This window comes from Salvelinus alpinus, chromosome 9 (assembly GCF_045679555.1).
Source record: "Salvelinus alpinus chromosome 9, SLU_Salpinus.1, whole genome shotgun sequence".
In the NCBI taxonomy this organism is placed as follows: domain Eukaryota; kingdom Metazoa; phylum Chordata; class Actinopteri; order Salmoniformes; family Salmonidae; genus Salvelinus; species Salvelinus alpinus.
In genome coordinates, this window is record NC_092094.1 from 13,053,825 (window position 1) to 13,076,089 (window position 22,265).

General features: G+C 45.6%; 2 protein-coding genes across 7 annotated transcripts in view; both read right to left on the bottom strand.

The window, feature by feature from the left end:
* LOC139584337 (copine-8-like) overlaps positions 1 to 16,357 on the bottom strand; it is a 72,699-nt gene extending 56,342 nt beyond the window's left edge. Inside the window, exons 1-2 of the mRNA XM_071416046.1 lie at positions 16,121 to 16,357; positions 3,636 to 3,676 (exon numbers count right to left, since the gene is read on the bottom strand). Coding sequence (XP_071272147.1) covers positions 3,636 to 3,676; positions 16,121 to 16,215 — 136 coding nt within the window. The 5' untranslated portion in view covers positions 16,216 to 16,357. The remainder of the gene's footprint in view (positions 1 to 3,635; positions 3,677 to 16,120) is intronic.
* A 1,963-nt stretch (positions 16,358 to 18,320) lies between these two features.
* The window catches only part of kif21a (kinesin family member 21A), a 63,173-nt gene continuing 59,228 nt past the window's right edge, over positions 18,321 to 22,265 (bottom strand). For all 6 annotated transcript variants that reach the window (XM_071416041.1, XM_071416040.1, XM_071416044.1 and 3 more), the window contains 4 exons: positions 22,133 to 22,250; positions 21,048 to 21,218; positions 20,430 to 20,629; positions 18,321 to 20,335 (listed from right to left, as the gene is read on the bottom strand). In XM_071416041.1, the coding sequence (XP_071272142.1) occupies positions 20,242 to 20,335; positions 20,430 to 20,629; positions 21,048 to 21,218; positions 22,133 to 22,250 (583 nt within the window). In that variant the 3' untranslated portion in view covers positions 18,321 to 20,241. The remainder of the gene's footprint in view (positions 20,336 to 20,429; positions 20,630 to 21,047; positions 21,219 to 22,132; positions 22,251 to 22,265) is intronic.

Sequence of the window (22,265 nt, forward strand, 5' to 3'; positions counted from 1 at the left end):
GCGTAGAGGTGGATCAGGGAATCGCCCGCAGCAAGAGCAACATCATTGATGTATACAGAGAAAAGAGTCGGCCCGAGAATTGAACCCTGTGGTACCCCCATAGAGACTGCCAGAGGACCGGACAACATGCCCTCCGATTTGACACACTGAACTCTGTCTGCAAAGTAGTTGGTGAACCAGGCAAGGCAGTCATTAGAAAAACCGAGGCTACTGAGTATGCCGATAAGAATATGGTGATTGACAGAGTCGAAAGCCTTGGCCAGGTCGATGAAGACGGCTGCACAGTAATTACATTTACATTTAAGTCATTTAGCAGACGCTCTTATCCAGAGCGACTTACAAATTGGAAAGTTCATACATATTCATCCTGGTCCCCCCGTGGGGAATGAACCCACAACCCTGGCGTTGCAAGCGCCATGCTCTACCAACTGAGCCACACGGGACCGTGTGTAAAAGTAATGTCTTTTATCGATGGCGGTTATGATATCGTTTAGTACCTTGAGCGTGGCTGAGGTGCACCCATGACCGGCTCGGAAACCGGATTGCACAGCGGAGAAGGTACGGTGGGATTCGAGATGGTCAGTGATCTGTTTGTTGACTTGGCTTTCGAAGACCTTAGATAGGCAGGGCAGGATGGATATAGGTCTGTAACAGTTTGGGTCCAGGGTGTCTCCCCCTTTGAAGAGGGGGATGACCGCGGCAGCTTTCCAATCCTTGGGGATCTCAGATGATACGAAGGAGAGGTTGAACAGGCTGGTGATAGGGGGTGCGACAATGGCGGCGGACAGTTTCAGAAATAGGGGGTCCAGATTGTCAAGCCCAGCTGATTTGTATGGGTCCAGGTTTTCCAGCTCTTTCAGAACATCTGCTATCTGGATTTGGGTAAAGGAGAAGCTGGGGAGGCTTGGGCGAGTAGCAGCGGGGGGGGCGGGGCTGTTGGCCAAGGTTGGAGTCGCCAGGAGGAAGGCATGGCCAGCCATTGAGAAATGCTTGTTGAAGTCTTCGATTATCACGGATTTATCGGTGGTGACCGTGTTACCTAGCCTCAGTGCAGTGGGCAGCTGGGAGGAGGTGCTCTTGTTCTCCATGGACTTTACAGTATCCCAGAACTTTTTGGAGTTAGAGCTACAGGATGCAAATTTCTGCTTGAAAAAGCTGGCCTTTGCTTTCCTGACTGACTGCGTGTATTGGTTCCTGACTTCCCTGAACAGTTGCATATCGCGGGGGCTCTTCGATGCTATTGCAGTTCGCCACAGGATGTTTTTGTGCTGGTCGAGGGCAGTCAGGTCTGGAGTGAACCAAGGGCTATATCTGTTCTTGGTTCTGCATTTTTTGAACGGAGCATGCTTGTCTAATATGGTGAGGAAGTAACATTTAAAGAATGACCAGGGGGTCGGTAGCAGGCGGCAACAGTGAGAGACTTATTTCTGGAGAGATTAATTTTTAAAATTAGAAGTTCGAACTGTTTGGGCATAGACCTGGAAAGTATGACAGAACTTTGCAGGCTATCTCTGCAGTAGATTGCAACTCCTCCCCCTTTGGCAGTTCTATCTTGACGGAAAGTGTTATAGTTGGGTATGGAAATCTCAGAATTTTTGGTGGCCTTCCTAAGCCAGGATTCGGACACGGCAAGGACATCAGGGTTGGCAGAGTGTGCTAAAGCGGTGAGTAAGGCAAACTTAGGGAGGAGGCTTCTGATGTTGACATGCATGAGGCCAAGGCTTTTTCGATCACAGAAGTCAACAAATGAGGGTGACTGGGGACATGCAGGGCCTGGGTTTACCTCCACATCACCCGAGGAACAGAGGAGTAGTAGGATGAGGGTGCGGCTAAAGGCTATCAAAACTGGTCGCCTAGAGCGTTGGGGACAAAGAATAAAAGGAGCAGATTTATGGGCGTGGTAGAATAGATTCTGGGCATAATGTGCAGACAGGGGTATGGTGGGGCGTGGGTACAGCGGAGGCAAGCCCAGGCACTGGGTGATGATAAGAGAGGTTGTATCTCTGGACATGCTGGTCTCAATGGGTGAGGTCACCGCATGTGTGGGGGGTGGGACCAAGGAGGTATCAGAGGTACGGAGAGTGGAACTACAGGGTCCATTGCAAACCAAAACAATGATTATGATAACTAGCCTGAACAACAGTATGCAAGGCATATTGATATTTGAGAGAGACATACAATAAGGCATAAAGTGATTGCAGGTCTTGATTGGGAGAGCTAGCTAAAACAACAGGTAAGATAACAGCAGCAATAACAGGGTGCTAGTCTAACACAGCAACAACAGGTAAAAATGGCGACGACTAGGCAGAGAGGGTCGGATTAACTACACACAGATCCTGAGTTAAAGCACAGAGCCGACAGATAAAACACAAATAAACAGAATGGAGTACCGTGAATTAATGGACAGTCAAGCATGCATCAGCTATGTAGCCAAGTGATCATAGTGTCCAGGGGGCAGCCGTAGATGGAGCAGGGAGGCCTCCACTAAGCTAGCATGCGGAGTTTAAAGTTAGTAGCCCGGGGGGTGGTCTGCTCAGACGGAGGGGGTCTGCTCAGACGTGGTCGTGTCGACAGAGAATCCAAGCCAGATGGCGATGGCGAAAGAGAGGTTGTGAATTGTAGAATTGTGTTTGCTAACTGGTGCTAGCTTCGTGGCAGTGGCGCTAGCTGCGCTAGCGGCAAGCTAGCTGTGAGGATCGGAAGTAGTGGCTCAGGGATTACGGCAGGAATCCGGCGTTGTTGTCGAGAGACAGTCCGATGCTGGTAAATTGGTGAGTAATATCCAGGCTAATAACAGGGCTGGTGTCTGTGCAGAAGGTAAAAGCTACTAGCAGCGGCAAAAAAATGGCTAAATTAGCTTGTAGCTGGTATTGTAGCACAAGAATTCGCTGGTAGACCTCTTCAGCTAGCCGGGGCTAGCTCAAGGCTCGAGGCTAGCTCAAGGCTAACTGGTGCTTGCTTCGGGACAGAGGTGTTAGCCAGTAGTAGCCACTCGGTTGCAGCTAGCTAGCTGTGATGATACGGTGTAATTGTCCAGAGCTTGCGTCAGGAATCCGGTGATGTGGTAGAGAAAAAGCAGTCCTATATGCTCTGGGTTGATATCGCGCTTGCAGACTGGCAGGTATTGGCCCGGTATTGAAGCTGGCTGTGTCCGAGTTGAGGGTGAAGACCGCAGCAGTGGCTAACTGACTACTAGCTAGTAGCTAGTTATCTGGCTAGCTTCTGATTGGGGTTACGGTTCTAAAGTATAAAAAAAATAGCAGGTCCGTACCACATTGGGTGAGGCGGAATGTAGGAATGTATATTCAGTTCCTAGATGGAAAGTGAAATTAAAATATATACGAAATGTATAAGAAAAATACGAAGACTATTTACACGGGACAGGACAAGGACAAAGACACGTCCGACTGCTACGCCATCTTGGATTCGAGGGAATCCAAGAATCCAAGAATCAGCAGGGAATAAGCAGCAGAGGAATCCTCTAACCTGTGTGTGTGTGTGTGTGTGTGTGTGTGTGTGTGTGTGTGTGTGTGTGTGTGTGTGTGTGTGTGTGTGTGTGTGTGTGTGTGTGTGTGTGTGTGTGTGTGTGTGTGTGTGTGTGTGTGTGTAAATGCGTGTATAAAAGACAATCTTACTTGGGTCTGATTTGGAGAATGTGTCTCTGTCCAGGAGATTTCTGTAAAACAAGAGAGCAAAGAAACAGCCGTTACTGGTTGTGAAAGATGTTATCTGTATTAGGGGAAACAGCGCCACTGTTCACCCCAGCACCTTTGTTATTGTTTTGTTGTTAGAGGAGAAACGGAGGGGAGGAGCCTCCGGCAGGCTTGGTAAAAATACATTCACTATATATTCTGCTGTTCTATTGCACGTGTACTGATGTCAGATGGGAAATAAACTTTGCTGTTGCAATATCCCAATATCCCAAATGGACGTGGCAGTTTCACCAATGAAGGATTCCATATTTAAATTAGTTATTTTAAATATGTTATTAGGTAGTTATATAGTCATTATTTGGTACCCTAACTACCATTTTACCAAGTGATTTCTCCATTCATCCAGTACAGCCTAGAGCCATTTCGCGATTTGTTTTTCAAACAGGGAAAAAACTATAAAAAAATGTGTTTTTTTGACACTCCGTTGGTAGAGACTAAAGATGTAGGATGAAATTTGACTACAAGAATGCACTGAAGAGACAAGTCCCATTTCCTACCAGATGCTCCAAGCCAGTGAGGTACCCCACCGTTAACAAGCAGGGGGCCAGATTACATTTGCACACCGCCACAACACCACCACACCACACCACAACACCACACCGCCACACACACACCACAACACCACCACCACAACACTACAACACCACCACACCACAACACCACAACACCACCACCACCACAACAACACCACAACACCACCACAACACCACCACCACAACACCACACCACCACAACAACACCACAACACCACCACCACAACACCACACCACCACAACAACACCACAACAACACCACAACACCACCACCACAACACCACAACACCACACCACCACAACACCGCAACACCACCACAACACCACACCACCACAACAACACCGCAACACCACCACAACACCACACCACCACAACAACACCGCAACACCACCACAACAACACTGCACCACAACACCACAACAACACCACACCACCACAACAACACCGCAACACCACCACAACACCACCACCACAACACTGCACCACCACCACAACACCACCACAACACTGCACCACCACCACAACACCACCACAATACCACCACCACCACAACACTGCACCACCACCACAACACCACCACACCACACCACAACACCACCACCACACCACAACACCACCACAACACCACCACCACCACAACAGAACATTGCACCACCACCACAACCACCACAACACCACCACAACACTGCACCACCACCACAACACCACCACCACAACACCACCACAACACTGCACCACCACCACAACACCACCACACCACACCACAACAACACCACAACAACCCACCACCACCCACCACAAAACCGCACCACCACAACACACCATCACAACACCGCACCACCGCCACAACACCACAACACCACCACACCACAACAACATCACAACACCACCACAACACATCGCAACACCCCAACACTGCAACACCACACCGCAACACCACAACACTGCACCACAACACCACAACACTGCACCACAACACTGCACCACAACACCACAACACCACCACACCACCACAACATCACAACACCGCACCACCACAACACATCACAACAACACCACCACAACACCATGTTATGTGCCGCTCCGACACACAACATCAGATGTACAGTGGAAGAGGTCTCCCAGCATGCCTCGTTAGCAGTGTTTGTGTGTGTGATACGTTAGCAGCAGCAGAATAGTGGGTCTGTTACTCTGTTTAGTTTCTAACAGCACTGTATGTCACACTGTGCTGCACCGGGTGGTGAGTCCAGGTCAAACACAGAAAAGAGCCTAAGAAAACCCCAAACCGCTCACAACTTGAATTCCTGCCAGATAATACATTAATCTCCATCAACCTTTCATGCTCTGTTTTGTTGAAGCTCTGAGCTGTGAAACTCTGACTTATTTAAGAGACTAGAAGAAAAATAGTTGTCCATCAGGCAGGCATCTACAGACCACTAGACACGCAGAGAGACAGAGAGAGAGAGAGAGGGTGAGAAATAGGGAGAGAGAGGGTTTGGTTTTCGTTATCATGCTAGCCAGGGCGGCACCGCACAGCATTCATTCTGTGACAAGGCAGCCAAGTGCAGCAAGTGTCTTTGGGCGTTGATCGTTAGTGATGTATCTAGATCAGCCACCCATGTTGTGCTGATTCCAGCCTGGCCCAGATGGTATCACACTATGTCGGTCTGGCTGACCGCTACATGCCTCTGTCAGAGCAGAGCTCCACTAGCCCATTAGTTGGCTGAAACCATATAGAAGTGATAATAAGAGATAGAATTCGGCTGTTCACATCAAATGTGTGTAATGACTGGAGAGTGGAAACGACTGGAGACGACTGGAGAATGGAGACGAGTGGAGACGACAGGAGAGTGGAGACGACAGGAGAGTGGAGACGACAGGAGAGTGGAGACGACTGGAGAGTGGAGACGACTGGAGACGACTGGAGAGTGGAGACGACTGGAGAGTGGAGACGACTGGAGAGTGGAGACGACTGGAGAGTGGAGACGACTGGAGAGTGGAGACGACAGGAGAGTGGAGACGACAGGAGAGTGGAGACGACTGGAGAGTGGAGACGAGTGGAGACGACTGGAGAGTGGAGACGACTGGAGACGACTAGAGAGTGGAGACGACTGGAGACGACTGGAGAGTGGAGACGACAGGAGAGTGGAGACGACAGGAGAGTGGAGACGACAGGAGAGTGGAGACGACAGGAGAGTGGAGACGACAGGAGAGTGGAGACGAGTGGAGACGACTGGAAAGTGGAGACGAGTGGAGACGACTGGAGAGTGGAGACGAGTGGAGACGACTGGAGAGTGGAGACGAGTGGAGACGACTGGAGAGCGGAGACGACTCTGGGTCTGGGAGGGGTATGTGATGGTAGAGGTGTATGATGGGAGAGGGGTGTGATGGGAGAGGTGTGTGATGGGAGAGGTGTGTGATGGGAGACGTGTGTGATGGGAGACGTGTGTGATGGGAGACGTGTGTGATGGGAGACGTGTGTGATGGGAGTGGTGTGTAGGAGAGGTGTGTGATTGGAGAGGTGTGTGATGAGAGGGGTGTGTGATGGGAGAGGTGTGTGATGGGAGAGGTGTGTGATGGGAGAGGTGTGTAATGGTAGAGGTGTGTGATTGGAGAGGTGTGTGATGAGAGGGGTGTGTGATGGGAAAGGTGTGTGATGGGAAAGGTGTGTGATGGGAGAGGTGTGTGATGGGAGTGGTTTGTGATGGGAGAGGTGTGTAATGGTAGAGGTATGGGAGGGAGAGAGAGAGAGAGAAAGGGAGGGAGAGAGACAGAGAGAGTTGGCTGAAGTGTGGAGACGACTGGAGAGTGGAGACGACTGGAGAGTGGAGACAACTCTGGTTCTGGGAGGAAGGATGGTGTGTGATGGTAGAGGTCTGTGATGGGAGGGGTGTGTGATTGGAGAGGAGTGTGATTGGAGAGGAGTGTGATTGGAATGGTGTGTGATTGGAGAGGTGTGTGATGGTAGAGATGTGTGACGGTAGAGGTCTGTGATGGGAGGAGTGTGTGATGGGAGAGGTGCGTGATGGTAGAGGTGTGTGATGGGAGAGAGTGGGAGAAAGGGGGAGAGAGAGAGAAAGGGGGAGGGATAGAGAGAGGGATAGAGAGAGGGAGAGGGATTGAGAGAGGGAGGGGGAGATGGGGAGAGAGGGAGAGAGGGAAAGAGAGAGGGAGAGAGGGAGAGAGAGGGAGAGTGTGTGTGTGAGCTCCTCTGTTCCAGCTGCTTCACGTGTACCCAAGGCCAGCGGCCTCTCTCTGACTGTTCATTCAGGGGAAATATTTTTAAAAGCCCTTCCTTCCCCCCCACCCACCACGGGCAGTCCAGGAATTTCAGGTGGGCCGCACAGAGTGACTCCTCGCCGTTCATCAAACATTTACGAGCACAGTCATTGCACAACATCAGAATTACATTTGAAATTCCACCACTTACATCATGCAGCAGTCACCTAACATCACAAGGCCTATTCAATTCTACAAGCCATTCCCAAAGTCGGACTAAAACTGTGTGAGTTGAGGGTGACAACTTCCACCTGAGATGACACTGGAGATCAGACTAGCATGAACACACAGTATTCCCAAAAAAGGGGAGCATAAAATATTATTACCTTTAGAGGTTGAGAAGAAAACAAAAAGGGAAAGCAAGCGCAAGAATGTTCTAGAACACTAGAACTAGAGCACTAGAACTAGAAGACTAGAAATAGAAGACTAGAACTAGAGCACTAGAACTAGAACTAGAAGACTAGAAATAGAACACTAGAACTAGAAGACTAGAAATAGAAGACTAGAACTAGAGCACTAGAACTAGAAGACTAGAAATAGAACACTAGAACTAGAAGACTAGAAATAGAAGACTAGAACTAGAGCACTAGAACTAGAGCACTAGAACTAGAAGACTAGAACTAGAGCACTAGAACTAGAAGACTAGAAATAGAAGACTAGAACTAGAGCACTAGAACTAGAAGACTAGAACTAGAGCACTAGAACTAGAATCCCAGAACCAGAGCACTAGAACTAGAACGCAAGAACTAGAACACTAGAACTAGAACACAAGAACTGGAGCACTAAAACTAGAACACTAGAACTAGGGCACTAGAACTAGAACACAAGAACTAGAGCACTAGAACTAGAACAATAGAACACCAGCACTAATCCAATAGAACAACAACACAAGAACTAGAGAACTATAACTAGAACACTAGAACTCTATAACTGGAAAACAAGTTCTAGAGCAAGAACACTAGAATTAAAGAAATAGAACTAGAACATTAGAACTAGAGCACAAGAACTAGAACACTATAACACTAGATCTAGAACACTAGAAATAGAGCACTAGAACTAAAGCACTTGCACTAGAAAACTAGAACAATAGAACTAGAACACAAAAGCTGGAGCACCAAAACTAGAACACTAGCACTAGAACACCAGAATTAGAAAACTAGAACACTAGAACACCAGAACTAGAAAACTAGAACTATTGCACCAGAACATAACACTAGAACTAGAGCAGTAGGACAAGGGAGCTAGTACTAGAAAACTAGATCTAGGGCACTAGAACTAGAACACAATAACTAGAGCACTAGAACTAGAACACTAGAAGTAGAACACTAGAACTAGAGGAGTAAAACCAGGGCACTAGTACTAGAACACTAGAACTAGCGCACTAGAAATAGAACACTAGAAATAGAACACTAGAACGAGAACAAAAGAACCAGAGCACTAGAACTAGAACGCTGGAACTAGACTACTATTACGACAACACTAAAACTAGTGCACTAGAACTAAAACACAAGAAATAGGGAATTAGAACTAGAACAAAAAAACTAGAACACTAGAACTAGAACACAAGAACTAGAGCACTAGCAATAGAACACAAGAACTGGAGCACTAGAACTAAGTCACTAGAACCCGAACACTAGATCTGGAACACTACAACAACTAGAGCACTACAACTAGAACACTAGAACTAGAACACAAGAACTAGAGCACTAGCAATAGAACACAAGAACTGGAGCACTAGAACTAAGTCACTAGAACCCGAACACTAGATCTGGAACACTACAACAACTAGAGCACTACAACTAGAACACTAGAACTAGAACACAAGAACTAGAGCACTAGCAATAGAACACAAGAACTGGAGCACTAGAACTAAGTCACTAGAACCCGAACACTAGATCTGGAACACTACAACAACTAGAGCACTACAACTAGAGCACTAGAACTAGAACACAAGAACTAGAGCAGTAGAACTAGGGAACTAGTATAAGAACACTAGATCTAGAGCACTAGAACAAGAACACTAGAACAAGAACACTAGAACTAGAACACTAGAACACAAGAACTAGAGCACTGGAACTAGAACAGCATGCAATTGGCATGTTGACTGCAGGAATGTCCCCCAAAGCTATTGCCAGAGAATTTAATGTTAATTTCTCTACCAAAAGCCACCTCCAATGTCGTTTTAGAGAATTTGATGGTACGTCCAACAGGCCTCACAACCACATGCCACGTGTAACCACGCCAGCCCAGGACCTCCACCTTCGGCTTCTTCACCTGCGGGATCATCTGAGACCAGCCACCCAACTGATGAAACGGAGGAGCATTTTGTCTGTAATAAAGCCCTTTGTGGGGAAAAACTCATTCTGATTGGCTGGGCTTGGCTCCCAGTGGGTGGGCCTATGACCTCCCAGGCCCACCCATGGCTGCGCCCCTGCCCAGTTATGTGAAATACATAGATTAGGGCCTAATGAATTTATTTCAATATACTGATTTCCTTATATGAACTGTAACTCAGTAAAATTGTTGCATGTTGAGTTTATATTTTTGATCAGTATAGATTTAAAGGCAAAACTGTAACTTGGCCACTCAGGAACATTCACTGTTTTCTTGGTAAGCAACACCAGTGTAGATATGGGCTTGTGTTTTAGGTTATTGAATTGATTTCCCAGTGTCTGGTGGAAAGCAGACTGAACAAGGCTTTCCTGTAGGATTTTGCCTGTGCTTAACCCCCTGTTCTTAATAACGATTAAGAGCATACCCATAACATAATGCAGCCACCACTGTGGCTGAAAATGTGGAGCGTGGTACTCAGTAATGTGTTGTATTGGATTTGCCTCAAACATAACACTTTGTATTCAAAACAAAAAGTGAATTGCTTTGCCAAATGTTAGATGGGATTAGTGCCTTGTTGCAAACAGGATAGATGTTTTGTAATATGTTTTATTCTGGACAGGCTTCATTCTTTTCACGCTGTCAATTAGGTAAGTATTGTGGAGTCACTACAATGTTGTTGATCCATCCTCAGTTTTCTCCTATCACAGCCATTAAACTCAGTAACTGTTTTAAAGTCACCATTGGCCTCATGGTGAAATCCCTGAGTGGTTTCCTTCTTCTCCGGCAACTGAGTTAGGAAGGACGCCTGTCTCTTTGTAGTGACTGGGTGTATTGATACACCATCCAAAGTGTAATTAATAACTTCACCCTGCTCAAAGGGATATTCAATGTCTGCTTTATTCTTTTTTACCCTTCTACCAATAGATGCCCCTATTGGTAGATGGGTAAAATCTCTATGGTTTTGTAGCTAAATCTGTGTTTGAAATGCACTGCTCGACTGAGGGACCTTACAGACAAGTGTATGTGTGGGGTACAGCGATGAGTTAGTCATTCAAAAATTATGTTAAACACTATTATTGCACACATAGTGAGTCCATTTTTCTACTGAACTTATTTTGGCTTGCCATAACAACAGGGTTAAATACTTATTGACTCAAACTAATTTTTCATTCATTTGTAAACATTTAGAAAAACATTATGGGGTATTGTGTGGAGGCCAGTGACAACCAATCTCAATTGAATACATTTTAAATTCAGGCTGTAACACAACAAAATGTGGACAAAGTCAAGACATGTGAATACTTTCTGACGGCACTGTATAGCACACTGCTCAAGGAGTTTTCTGGAAATTATTTTTGTAAAACTTGCGCAATGCAATTTGTGGAGCAAGTTGAAGAAGACAGACAGAAACAGAGAGAGAGAAATAACCGCCAACCAATATGTGAAAGTGATGGAGGTGCCCGCTGTCCTCTCTCTCAAGTAAATAGTTATAATCATTAAGGTGGGGCCTTAATGAGACCAAATGGCCCTTTTGAAAAGCTCATTAACGTAGTCACTAAGTGTGAACCTCTTGGGGCAGGGGTTCTGGCCCCGTGCCACTCACCCAACTTTATAGTCCTGCGACTTCACTGTTACCCTGGAAACCACCGTCACCTTTCTCTGCATCTGTCCTACAGATGAGGGATCTTAATTTGATAATTGTCTCACAACAAGAAAGTAATCCTGCAGCAACAGGAAATGTGAACTATTGTATGAACTATAACATACATTAAATTAAAGGTCCAATGCAGCCATTTTTATCTCAATATCAAATCATTTCTGGGTAACAATTAAGTACCTTACTGTGATCGTTTTCAATTAAAATGGTCAAAAAGAAACAAAATACCTTCTTTGCAAATTTTGTGAGGACTATCTGGGAGTGGTGTGAGTATTTGTATTTATTATGGATCCCCATTAGTTCTTGTCAAGGCAGCCGCTACTCTTCCTGGGGTTTATTATGGATCCCCATTAGTTCTTGTCAAGGCAGCCGCTACTCTTCCTGGGGTTTATTATGGATCCCCATTAGTCCCTGCCAAGGCAGCATCTACTCTTCCTGGGGTTTATTATGGATCCCCAAAACATTACAATACATTCATAACAGATTTCCCAACACACTAACTGTGTGCCCTCAGGCCCCTACTCAACTACCACATATCTACAACACAAAATCCCAAAAATTGCAGGACATTTCCTGCAACAACAGGGTGATCAAATTAAGATCCTACACCTATATATGATCCAGCTCTTGTGCGATTTAGGCCCCTGGAGCCTCTATGCTCTGGGTCTTGTACCATTTAACCGTTTGTGGCCTTTACATTACATCCTGCAGTGTTGTTAATGTTTTGCTACAGGTCTATTAGCTCGCTGGCAAATTGCAACAAGACTAGGGGACCTGGGCACCTCCATGACAAATCAGGGCCTTGTCACACCCTAATCTGTTTCACCTGTCCTTGTGCTTGTCTCCACCCCCTCCAGGTGTCGCCCATCTTCCCCGCTTATCCTCTGGGTATTTATACCTGTGTTTTCTGTCTGTCTGTGCCAGTTTGTCTTGTTTGTTCAAGTCAACCAGCGTTTTGTCTCTGCTCCTGGTTTCCCCCCAGTCTCTCCTTTTCTCGTCCTCCTGGTTTTTGACCTTGACCTTGGCATCGACCTCTGCCTGTCTGCCGTCCTGTACCTTGGCCCTACTCTGGATTATCGACCCCTGCCTGCCTTAACCTGTCATTTGCCTGCCCCTGTTGTTACAATACACATTGTTACTTCACACAGTCTACACTTGGGTCTTACCTTGATTCCTGATAGTACAAACTGGCCATGACTGACCAAGCAGACTTGGACCACCTCCGCAACGCCATCTCCTCCCAAGGATCCACCATTGGTAGGCATGAGGAGTTGCTTCGCGGTCTGATGGAAGGGTTCCAGGCCGTGGCAGAACGTCACGACCTAGCATTGGACGCATTGCGGGAGAAATTCCGTGGGTTGCCTACTAGACAGCCTACCACGACGGTAACCTCCCAGCCCCTCTGTAACCCGGCTGGTAGCAGCGCTGTCACCCCTTCAAGAGACATAGCTCATTTGTTGAAGTGAGTACACTGGTGGGTCTTCAAGATAATTGTTCGTCTCCCCTTACTCGCCCCGCTCTCCATGCCACCCTGCTGTGGGGCGACCAGTTCAAGTCTCTCCAGGTACTCATCGACTCGGAGGCCGATATGAGTCTCATGGACGTTACACTGGCGTCCGAGGTAGGCAACCCCACTCAACCCCTCTCCATTCCCATGGGAGTTAGAGCGCTGGACGTGCGCTCTATAGGCCGGGTCACGCACCAGACCACCCCCGTCAACCTACGAGTGTCGGGGAACCACAACGAGACGATCCAATTCCTGCTGGTTAGGTCTCTGCAGGTTCCCGTGGTATTGGGATTCTCTTGGCTCCAGTGTCTTGTTTGTTCAAGTCAACCAGCTTTTTGTCTCTGCACCTGTTTTTCCCCAGTCTCTCTTTTTCTCGGCCTCCTGATTTTTGACCTTGGCCTCGACCTCTGCCTGACCTGAGCCTGCCTGCCGTCTTGTACCTTGGCCTCTACTCTGGATTATCGATCCCTGCCTGCCTTGACCTGCCATTTGCCTGCCCCTGTTACAATAAACATTGTTACTTCACACAGTCAGCACTTTGGTCTTAGCTTGATTCCTGATATGCCTGTCTATAAGAATTGAAATAGCAATGTGGGCCCTCCCACAATTGTCAGATACTGACGTCAATATTGATATCTTACCCCCAAGAGACATACGTCACTCCCAAGAGTCAATGTATGATTCCAATAATGCTCACATGTAAAGAGTGAACCACACACTGAACAGTTAAACCTTAGTAGGCCTATTCCTAAGACTCTCGCTGTCAGAGCCTACTCTGAGGCAACCTGATTTGATGAGCCATAGAAAAACTGCTCCTTTCTAAATCTGCACCAACTATCAAAATGACCACTGTAGAACAGTGCTGCTTCTAAATTGTAGGTGTATTCTGTACAGAGATAAATTCACAGTATGCATAGATTAGGAGACAGTGAGTGTCTCCATTCATTCATTCCTACCCATGGTGACATATTGACCCAGCAGCTCCACGAGGATCTAAAGTCCCTGGAGGTTGGGATCCCTGCTCAATACAGCCACATCACAACACCTCAATTCTTCAATAGGATACCCTTTCATACCCTTTCTGCCTCTTGTCTGCCCAAAGGTCTCCCATAATAAGACTGTCTCCCTCCTGTAGCTCAGACCATCCAGATGACAGCATCATCCCAATCTAGGCTAACACTTTCTCAAGTGGACACTTTCAAAACAGAAATCTCTCTTAGAGGCATCATGCACCTCCTTTTTTTGAAAGGACAATGACTGACATATTTGAATGAATTATGCATAAAGGAAACTAGGCTATATCTTTGTATTTTTAAATTGTATTTTCAGTGTACAAGTGGATACATCAGAGGGGGCATGTGCCACTTCTTATTAAACGTTTCATAATAAAGAATCAAAGCTCTTTTGATCCTTAAGGCCCTGAAGCCGCAAGCCTCTTGAGCACATATCTAGACACACGACGCAGACTATAGTACTGGGAGATGGTGATAGTGCCTCATCAACTATAAGTCTGTGTCCCAAATGGCACGCTATGGGCCCTGGTAAACGGTATATAGGAAATAGGGTGCCATGTGGAATGCAGCCAAACTCCTGATTGTCACTGCTGCTGTGGCAGCAGATTGGAGATATGTTTCTGATTTGTATTTGATTAGGATCCCCAATGGCGACTGCTATTATCACTGGGGTCCTACACATAACCAAAAAGGCATTAAGACCAAATACTTTACAATTTACATACATTTAAAAACATTAACATGTAGTGTGCATGTGTGTGTGTGTGTGCATCTATCAGTTACACATACATGTCAGTACATTGACATCTTACAGTAATTGGGTCTGAACTAATCAATGTATCCGTTCTCTGTTCTGCTTTACTACACTGCATGGCATGCTGATGTTTCTGGGTTAATTGACTGAAAGGTCCCCTTGAAGGACTTAACCCATTACCATTCTATGTCAAAACTTTAAGGGGTGGTCCTAGGAGTCCTGAAATAACTATCATCATCATCAAGACCCAGCTTTAAAGCCTATAAACCATCTTATATGACTGTAAACAATGTCAAACAGTATGCACTTCAACATACATAGAAAATAGACAGTATCACAATTTACAACCCCTCTCAATTAAGTCACCACAAAGAGCATAGCAACTGCATTCCCTTTAAAAATACATCCAAAAAACAACCTCACAACTACGTAGGCTATTTATCCATTCTATACACCGCCACAAGAATAAACATAGGCAGAATAAAATGTCAGTTTGGCTTAAAGAAACAAGCTGTAATGGCGATCTGATATTCAGCACCATTGAAGCAGAAAGCGACAGAATGTGAATCAGAATTCGGAAGTTCAGCACCACATGAGTGGACAGAGACCGTCTCATGTGCACCGTGCAGCCACTCCCACTCAGAGAATCCCCGTGTGTGTGTGTGTGTATGTGTGTGTGTTAAATGATGTCCACAGTGAGTCTTGTGACTGACCGTGTGACCAACCAGCCGCGGGAGCATCACCTCATTCTGGTAGAAGGAACTCCGCGAGGACCCCGGCTGAAGGAGGCGCGTGGCTCTTACGCAACATGGAGCCCGAGCCAGCCAGATGCGGCTCCAGTTGTACTTGTATCTGACTGGAAGTCACATCTCTCCGGGGAGATGCAGTTAAAGCATCCATAAATTATCTCAGTTGCATCATCCATTTTCTGGACGGCGGTTTGTTTAGTTAATTGGAGCCCAAAGGGAAGCGCGAGAGCTTTCACGTTAAGAAACACTAAAAACCACGTTCTTCTAGGGTCATAAACTTGATTTAAACATTCCTCAAATGTCACCTTGATTGATAAACCTATAAAGCAATAATGATAATAGTTAAACTGACAAGATATATTGACATTTATCATATGGTTATGATTAACATACGTTTGTTTTCTGGCCACATAAAATAAAATGAATTGTTAGTGCTAGAATGCTTGATGGAAATGTATTGAAAACTTGCAGTACACCAATCATCATAAGCACCGTTCTCCATAATCTTAAACTGCAAGCATTCCGATTCCACTTAATAGCAATGTGAAGGAATGCTGAACAGCCCCTCTAGCCTACTCACCTACACGACACCGTGAGCTCAACTTTGGTGGCGGGAATGGCAGCGGTGAACGGGTCAAAGTCTCCAATACACGCCATATTCATAAAGCTACTCATCGTCGAAATCTCCCGTTAAACCGTCCTTTTTCGGTCGTATAAAATAAGGAAGCAACCGTTAAAAACGGTGCGCTGATTAGGGTCGCCGTTGCATGAGGCTGCGAGAGGAGTGTTGCCCACAACAGACCAGCGTCATGTGTGACCGTTGAAAGATTCATCTCATTCTAGGACGCAGAGCTGAGAACGAGGTAGTAGCCTATTATATGGGTGATAGTGCGGAGGGTGGGAAGCTCACAAGGTCAGCCTAAACACTTGCAGAAATAACATTGGAAAAATAAACAAGATAACATATTATAGGAGGCCTAAAGGCTACTGTGCTAATGTTTTTAGGCAGCCATTGCAAATGCTTTATTGCATAAATTAACATAAGGATTTGTAGCACGATAATGCTTTGAATATATCTATTGAATGATAATACATTACAAATAAATAATGAAATCCTCGAGGAAGACATTTCTTTGACACTACAAGGGCATCATGGGCCACCTGGTTTTCACTGCCACTGTCTGGACATTTCCAAATAAAACAATTTGCTGTCAAGACATTGAGTGTCCACCTGGTTTCATCTCAAAATAGTATAGCAGGTTGATTAAATCATATTGCACGCCAGCACACACAGTTATCCGCTTGCTTGGGTTTTGACAGCGATGAAAGTGATGAAGACAGGCGCACCAAAGCCCGATGAGAAGAGACCACCTGAGCAAATCGCTCAATTAACAAGTGACTGATTTCTCTACCAGACGCAGCAGCCCAGTGAGCTGAAATAGGAACACCTGCGTCAAATTAGATTATAGTTTAGTCTTAAATGAGCGTTTTAATCAGTGTGCCCAAAAGCTGATTAATTGCCACAACGTCATATCTTCAGGCGCAGTTACTGAAGCCTAGGGTGCAGGGTCTTGATCTATTATATCCTGAGACAGAATTGCTTGATCCAATCTGCCATTTACATTAAAACACGTTCAATGGGTTTATTACTTTAAAGACATATTGTGGAGTTTGTGTTTTAGGCCACGGTCATTCCTGCCACAAGGGACGGGGCTGCAGCTAGTCGCTGTTCTGCGGTGCTGAATTTGGGAACTCCGCTATCGCCTCTGCCCACAGTTCTGAAGGGCATTCTGCACTTAAGTCAACATGCTCTGTAAATACTGTAGGGTAAGAAAGCTATCGTTTCAACAAAAAAAAGGCCACTATACAGATCATTCCATTGAAAACATTATACACTTTGTCTTGTAACTATTGGTTCTAACATGTATTATTTCCTAAGTCTATAACTAATTTAATAACTTATTTTGGTTTTACCAGAAGTTCAATTGTCAACACACACGTAGGCTACCAATGTGTTCTATTCTGAAAATTAAACATTCTCTGCGATAAAATCATCATGAGCAAAACCACAGCTGTTAAATCATTTACAGTACAATTTCATGTATTTTCTATTGCAAAGGGCACACTACAAACTGAGAGACACGGAACTGGCAATTCGGAGACCTTTGCTTTACTCTGTAGTTCTAAAATATTCACCTACACCCTGAAATTGAATTTCATATCATCACAGTTAAACATGCCTTAAACATTTAGGGACGTTTTTTCATTGAGTTCAGGACTTGCCTTATCTGTCTCTGAGGAACTAGCCCTTACGTGCAGCAATCATTGATCTAGTTCAGTACAGAATATTTTAGGATAATAGTCATTTTGAAAATAGTCTGAGATTTGGTTCTGGTTTTCCGGATGAGTTACAAGTAAATAACAGTTTTCACTTGGATGTTTGTGCTCCAAAATTATATTGTAAGCAATGAGGTCATTACAATGTACAGCTAGCCATTCTGTGCCTTGCTTGTTGATTAATTACAAGTGACACTACTGCCATCTAGAGGATACATCTGGTTAGTATTTAGAAAATAAAATGCTATTTTGAAACCCTGCTCCCTTCCAGTAAGCATAGCTTTTTAATGTAGGTGAATGCCTTACTTTCACTTATCCAATCAGGTTCGTAGATCAGTGAGTACTACAGCTCCAATCCTTGTAGTGCACTTCTTCATCAGTGCTCTCCCCCTCAATCCTCAACCTCCCTCAAAATAAACAGACCCAGATGTACACACATAGGGTGGTTTTTGAAGGATGACATTTATTTCACCAGGCATCTGACATCAGAACTGCTACAGTACAGAGTCAGCCATTTTGGGGAGGGCCGTCTACAGTTAAACTCCAGAAGGGAACCCAGGATTGGTTTTAATACATACAGTTTAACAGAACAAGAGAATCAGGGCTGCATCTGAAATTGCAACCTATTCCCTATATAGTGCACTAGCTTTTGACCAGGGTTCATAGTACTATGTACAAAAGTAGTGCACTATATAGGCAATAGGGTGCCATTTCAGACTCAGACCAAGAAACATAACAGGCTGACACAGGGTCAGGGAGAGAGGTTCTGTTCAAAAGCATTAAGAGTGCTGTTAGAACACCGTCTCTGAATTATGGTCCTCAGTTTCCCTTGTAGAGCGAGTTCTGGTGATCTACAATGCTGACCTTCAGTTGACTTCATCATACAATACTGTTAACATATAGATCATGTGTTGCTGGCTGCTGCTACTAGTCCTTTAATAACATTCAATAGTTCCAGCAGACAGCAGATACAATTAATCATTTGACAGTTAGTTCATCTTACACCATAGTTGGGGTCAATTCCATTTAAAATCTAGTCAATTTAGGAAGTACACAAAAATGCCATCTCTAATTTGTGTTACTTTCTGAATTGACTGGAATTGAAATGGTATTGACCCCAGCCCTGGCTCACAGCAATCACAAATATGGCAGTTGTAATGTGCAGTAAAACTGGCACACAGGATACAACCACCATACACTGGGGACTTCCAGGACCAGGATAGGAGAGGCTTACAGTACAGGCACAGGTAAACGGCTCCTCTCCTCCTCACACTTTACATTATTATATACAGTACGTAACTACGGTTACCAGGTGGACCTCACCTGGGGTCTAGAACAGAAGACCTCTATGGGTCAAAGGTGAGCAAACAACTTAGCAGCACAGGCATTAGGTTAGTTCACAACTTTTAGAGGGAGGGTGTGGTAACAGCATTAAGAGGAGAATCGTACATTACTACATAGATATAAATTATGAGTGAGTGAAGACAGTCAGTGTATCCTCAAAGAGACATTGTATTTGCACATAGAGTCAGTAAGGATTACGTGTAAAGACTAAGATAGCAGACAGAAGGTGACTGACTGAAGGCGTTTTCCAAGTGGTTACAAGAGTATTGTTAGTTAGTGTATCCAGTTGACAGGTAAAGTACAAGACAAGTTTTACAATTTGATCAGCTACAATAAGTGGGAGCTGAATTCGAAGCAAAATAACATTTAAACCAAGCGGTGATTTAAGGGGGTGCGGTGATTTGTCAGTTGACATAAAGCCACATTGATATCAGATAAGGAGAGACAGTGGTTCTGCCTACAGTGCTTCTGTTCCTTTGCTGTGCCACTGGAGAACCTGGTCCGGGTCTTGTAGGCCAGCTACAGAGCCCAGTGGCCAGCTACAGAGCCCAGTGGCCCACCCATCCTCTTTATCTCCTCTCCGCACCACTCTCCTTCATTAACTCCCCCAGCCCAGAAAGACCCTCAAGATCTGCCTCTATATGTATGTATGTATGTGTGTATGTGTGTCTAAATATGACCCTTGTGGGCTTACTAAATACTTAATATGAGCTGAGAGGGAAAGATGTCTACCAAGCAAACAGAGTATTTATTCTGCACAAGTCAGTGCAACTGCCAGGCAGGTTAGACTAGATATATTTCCCTAAGGATACATATATCTCACTCTGGAGAAAGACTACAGCTACTTTTGCTGAGATAAGATTCCATTCCTGCGGGCTTGCGCAGTTGTCATGGTTACAATATGTGGGAGCTGGGGGGGGGGGGGTGGTTTCCATGGTTTCCAAGGTGAAAGGTCAGAGGTAAAAGTGCTAGTCAGCAGCGTCCAAGGTTAAGGGTCACGGCGGGAGGTCACGGCCATGTTCAGTTATTGGCCACCTCGTCAGTGGTGTCCGCCGTTGTCTCTAAGGTACTGTCGAGTCCGCCCCGGGCACGCCAGATCTTCACTGTTCGATCACTATCAAATTACAGAGCAGAAAAACAGTGTCACTGCATTGGCTGCATCCAGGCGCTTGTGTGCGTGCGTGTGTGTTTGTGGTTCTGTGACTCACTCAGATGCTGTGAAGAGGTGGCTGCTGTTGGTGGAGATGCCGTTGATGGGGCTCTCGTGGCCCTTGAGTTCCCCCAGGGCCCCCAGTGTGTCTGTGTGCCAAAGCTTGAGCACCCCTCCTCTACAGCCACTCAGCAGGGCCGGAGAGCCAGGCACCACACCCAGGGCACACACCCAGTCACGGTGGGCATTGGGCACTAGCTGTTAGACATACAGACAACTTAGTACATACAGACTCCGTTTCCCATTCAACTAGTTTTCAGGTAGCAGTGTTTATCAAAGAAAACACTTTCCATTTAAAATACCTGCCCCTCACTTCAAGCACCACCTCCCCAAAAGCATGATTCACCAAAATAGTCAGGGACACTTCTCCCTCTGTTACACAGATTAGCATTTATTGTTATTAATCTTTCCCTGGAAGTCACTGACTGGCAAAGCCACAAAGTCATAATCTCTCATTTTAAACCTAACCCTAAATGAAGAAAACTAATTTTAGTTTGCATACATTTTTTAATACATAGCCAATTCTGACTTTGCAGCTGGCCCATCTAGAAGAAATCTCTCAGTTCTGGCTCCAGGGCAAGATTCATGCCAATAAACGTCAATCTGTATCTCTTACCTGCAGTAGGTCTTTGCGGGCTAGGTCCCACTTCTTAATGCCGTTGTCCCTGGAGCCACTGAAGAGGACGTCCCCCTGCACCACCAGGGACTCGATACCATCGTAGTGGGGAGGCTCAAAGTTGTGTGTGGGGCCAATAGCACCCAGGGCCCCCTCTGCCACGTCAAACATCTGAAACAGACAGCCCATAAACAGCACTAGTCAAACACCTGAAACTGACAGCCCATAAACAACACTAGTCAAACATCTGAAATAGACAGCCCATAAACAGCACTACTCAAACACCTGAAACAGACAGCCCATAAACAGAACTAGTCAAACACCTGAAACAGATAGCCCATAAACAGAACTAGTCAAACACCTGAAACAGACAGCCCATAAACAGAACTACTCAAACACCTGAAACAGACAGCCCATAAACAGCACTACTCAAACACCTGAAACAGACAGCCCATAAACAGAACTAGTCAAACACCTGAAACAGACAGCCCATAAACAGCACTACTCAAACACCTGAAACAGACAGCCCATAAACAACACTACTCAAGTCACAGCAGAGAATCACCTAGGCTAATTCGTATTACATAGAAAACAAATACAAAATCCAACATGATCCATATGCAAACATGAAACAACATGCAGAAAAAGGTCTCTGACTGAAACATCAACAAATAAATAATTCAGAGATGTAATATCGTGTGTGTTAACTTCTTTTCTACAATGAATATAGAACCCACCCTCACACACCGTAACCCACCCTCACACACACCGTAACCCACACACAGTAATCCACCCTCACACACATGGTAACCCATACACCATAACCCAGCCTCACACACACCATAACCCAGCCTCACACACACCATAACCCAGCCTCACACACACCATAACCCAGCCTCACACACACCATAACCCAGCCTCACACACACCATAACCCAGCCTCACACACACACCATAACCCAGCCTCACACACACACCATAACCCAGCCTCACACACACCATAACCCAGCCTCACACACACCATAACCCAGCCTCACACACACCATAACCCAGCCTCACACACACCATAACCCAGCCTCACACACCTTGATGTAATGGTCCTTGGAGCCGCTGATGACCAGATCCTGACCATTCCCGCTCTGGTCCACAGTCAGACACATGACTGGACCCAGGTGACCAGTCAGCTTCCCTGTAGATACAAATCTGATCAAGAGAGAG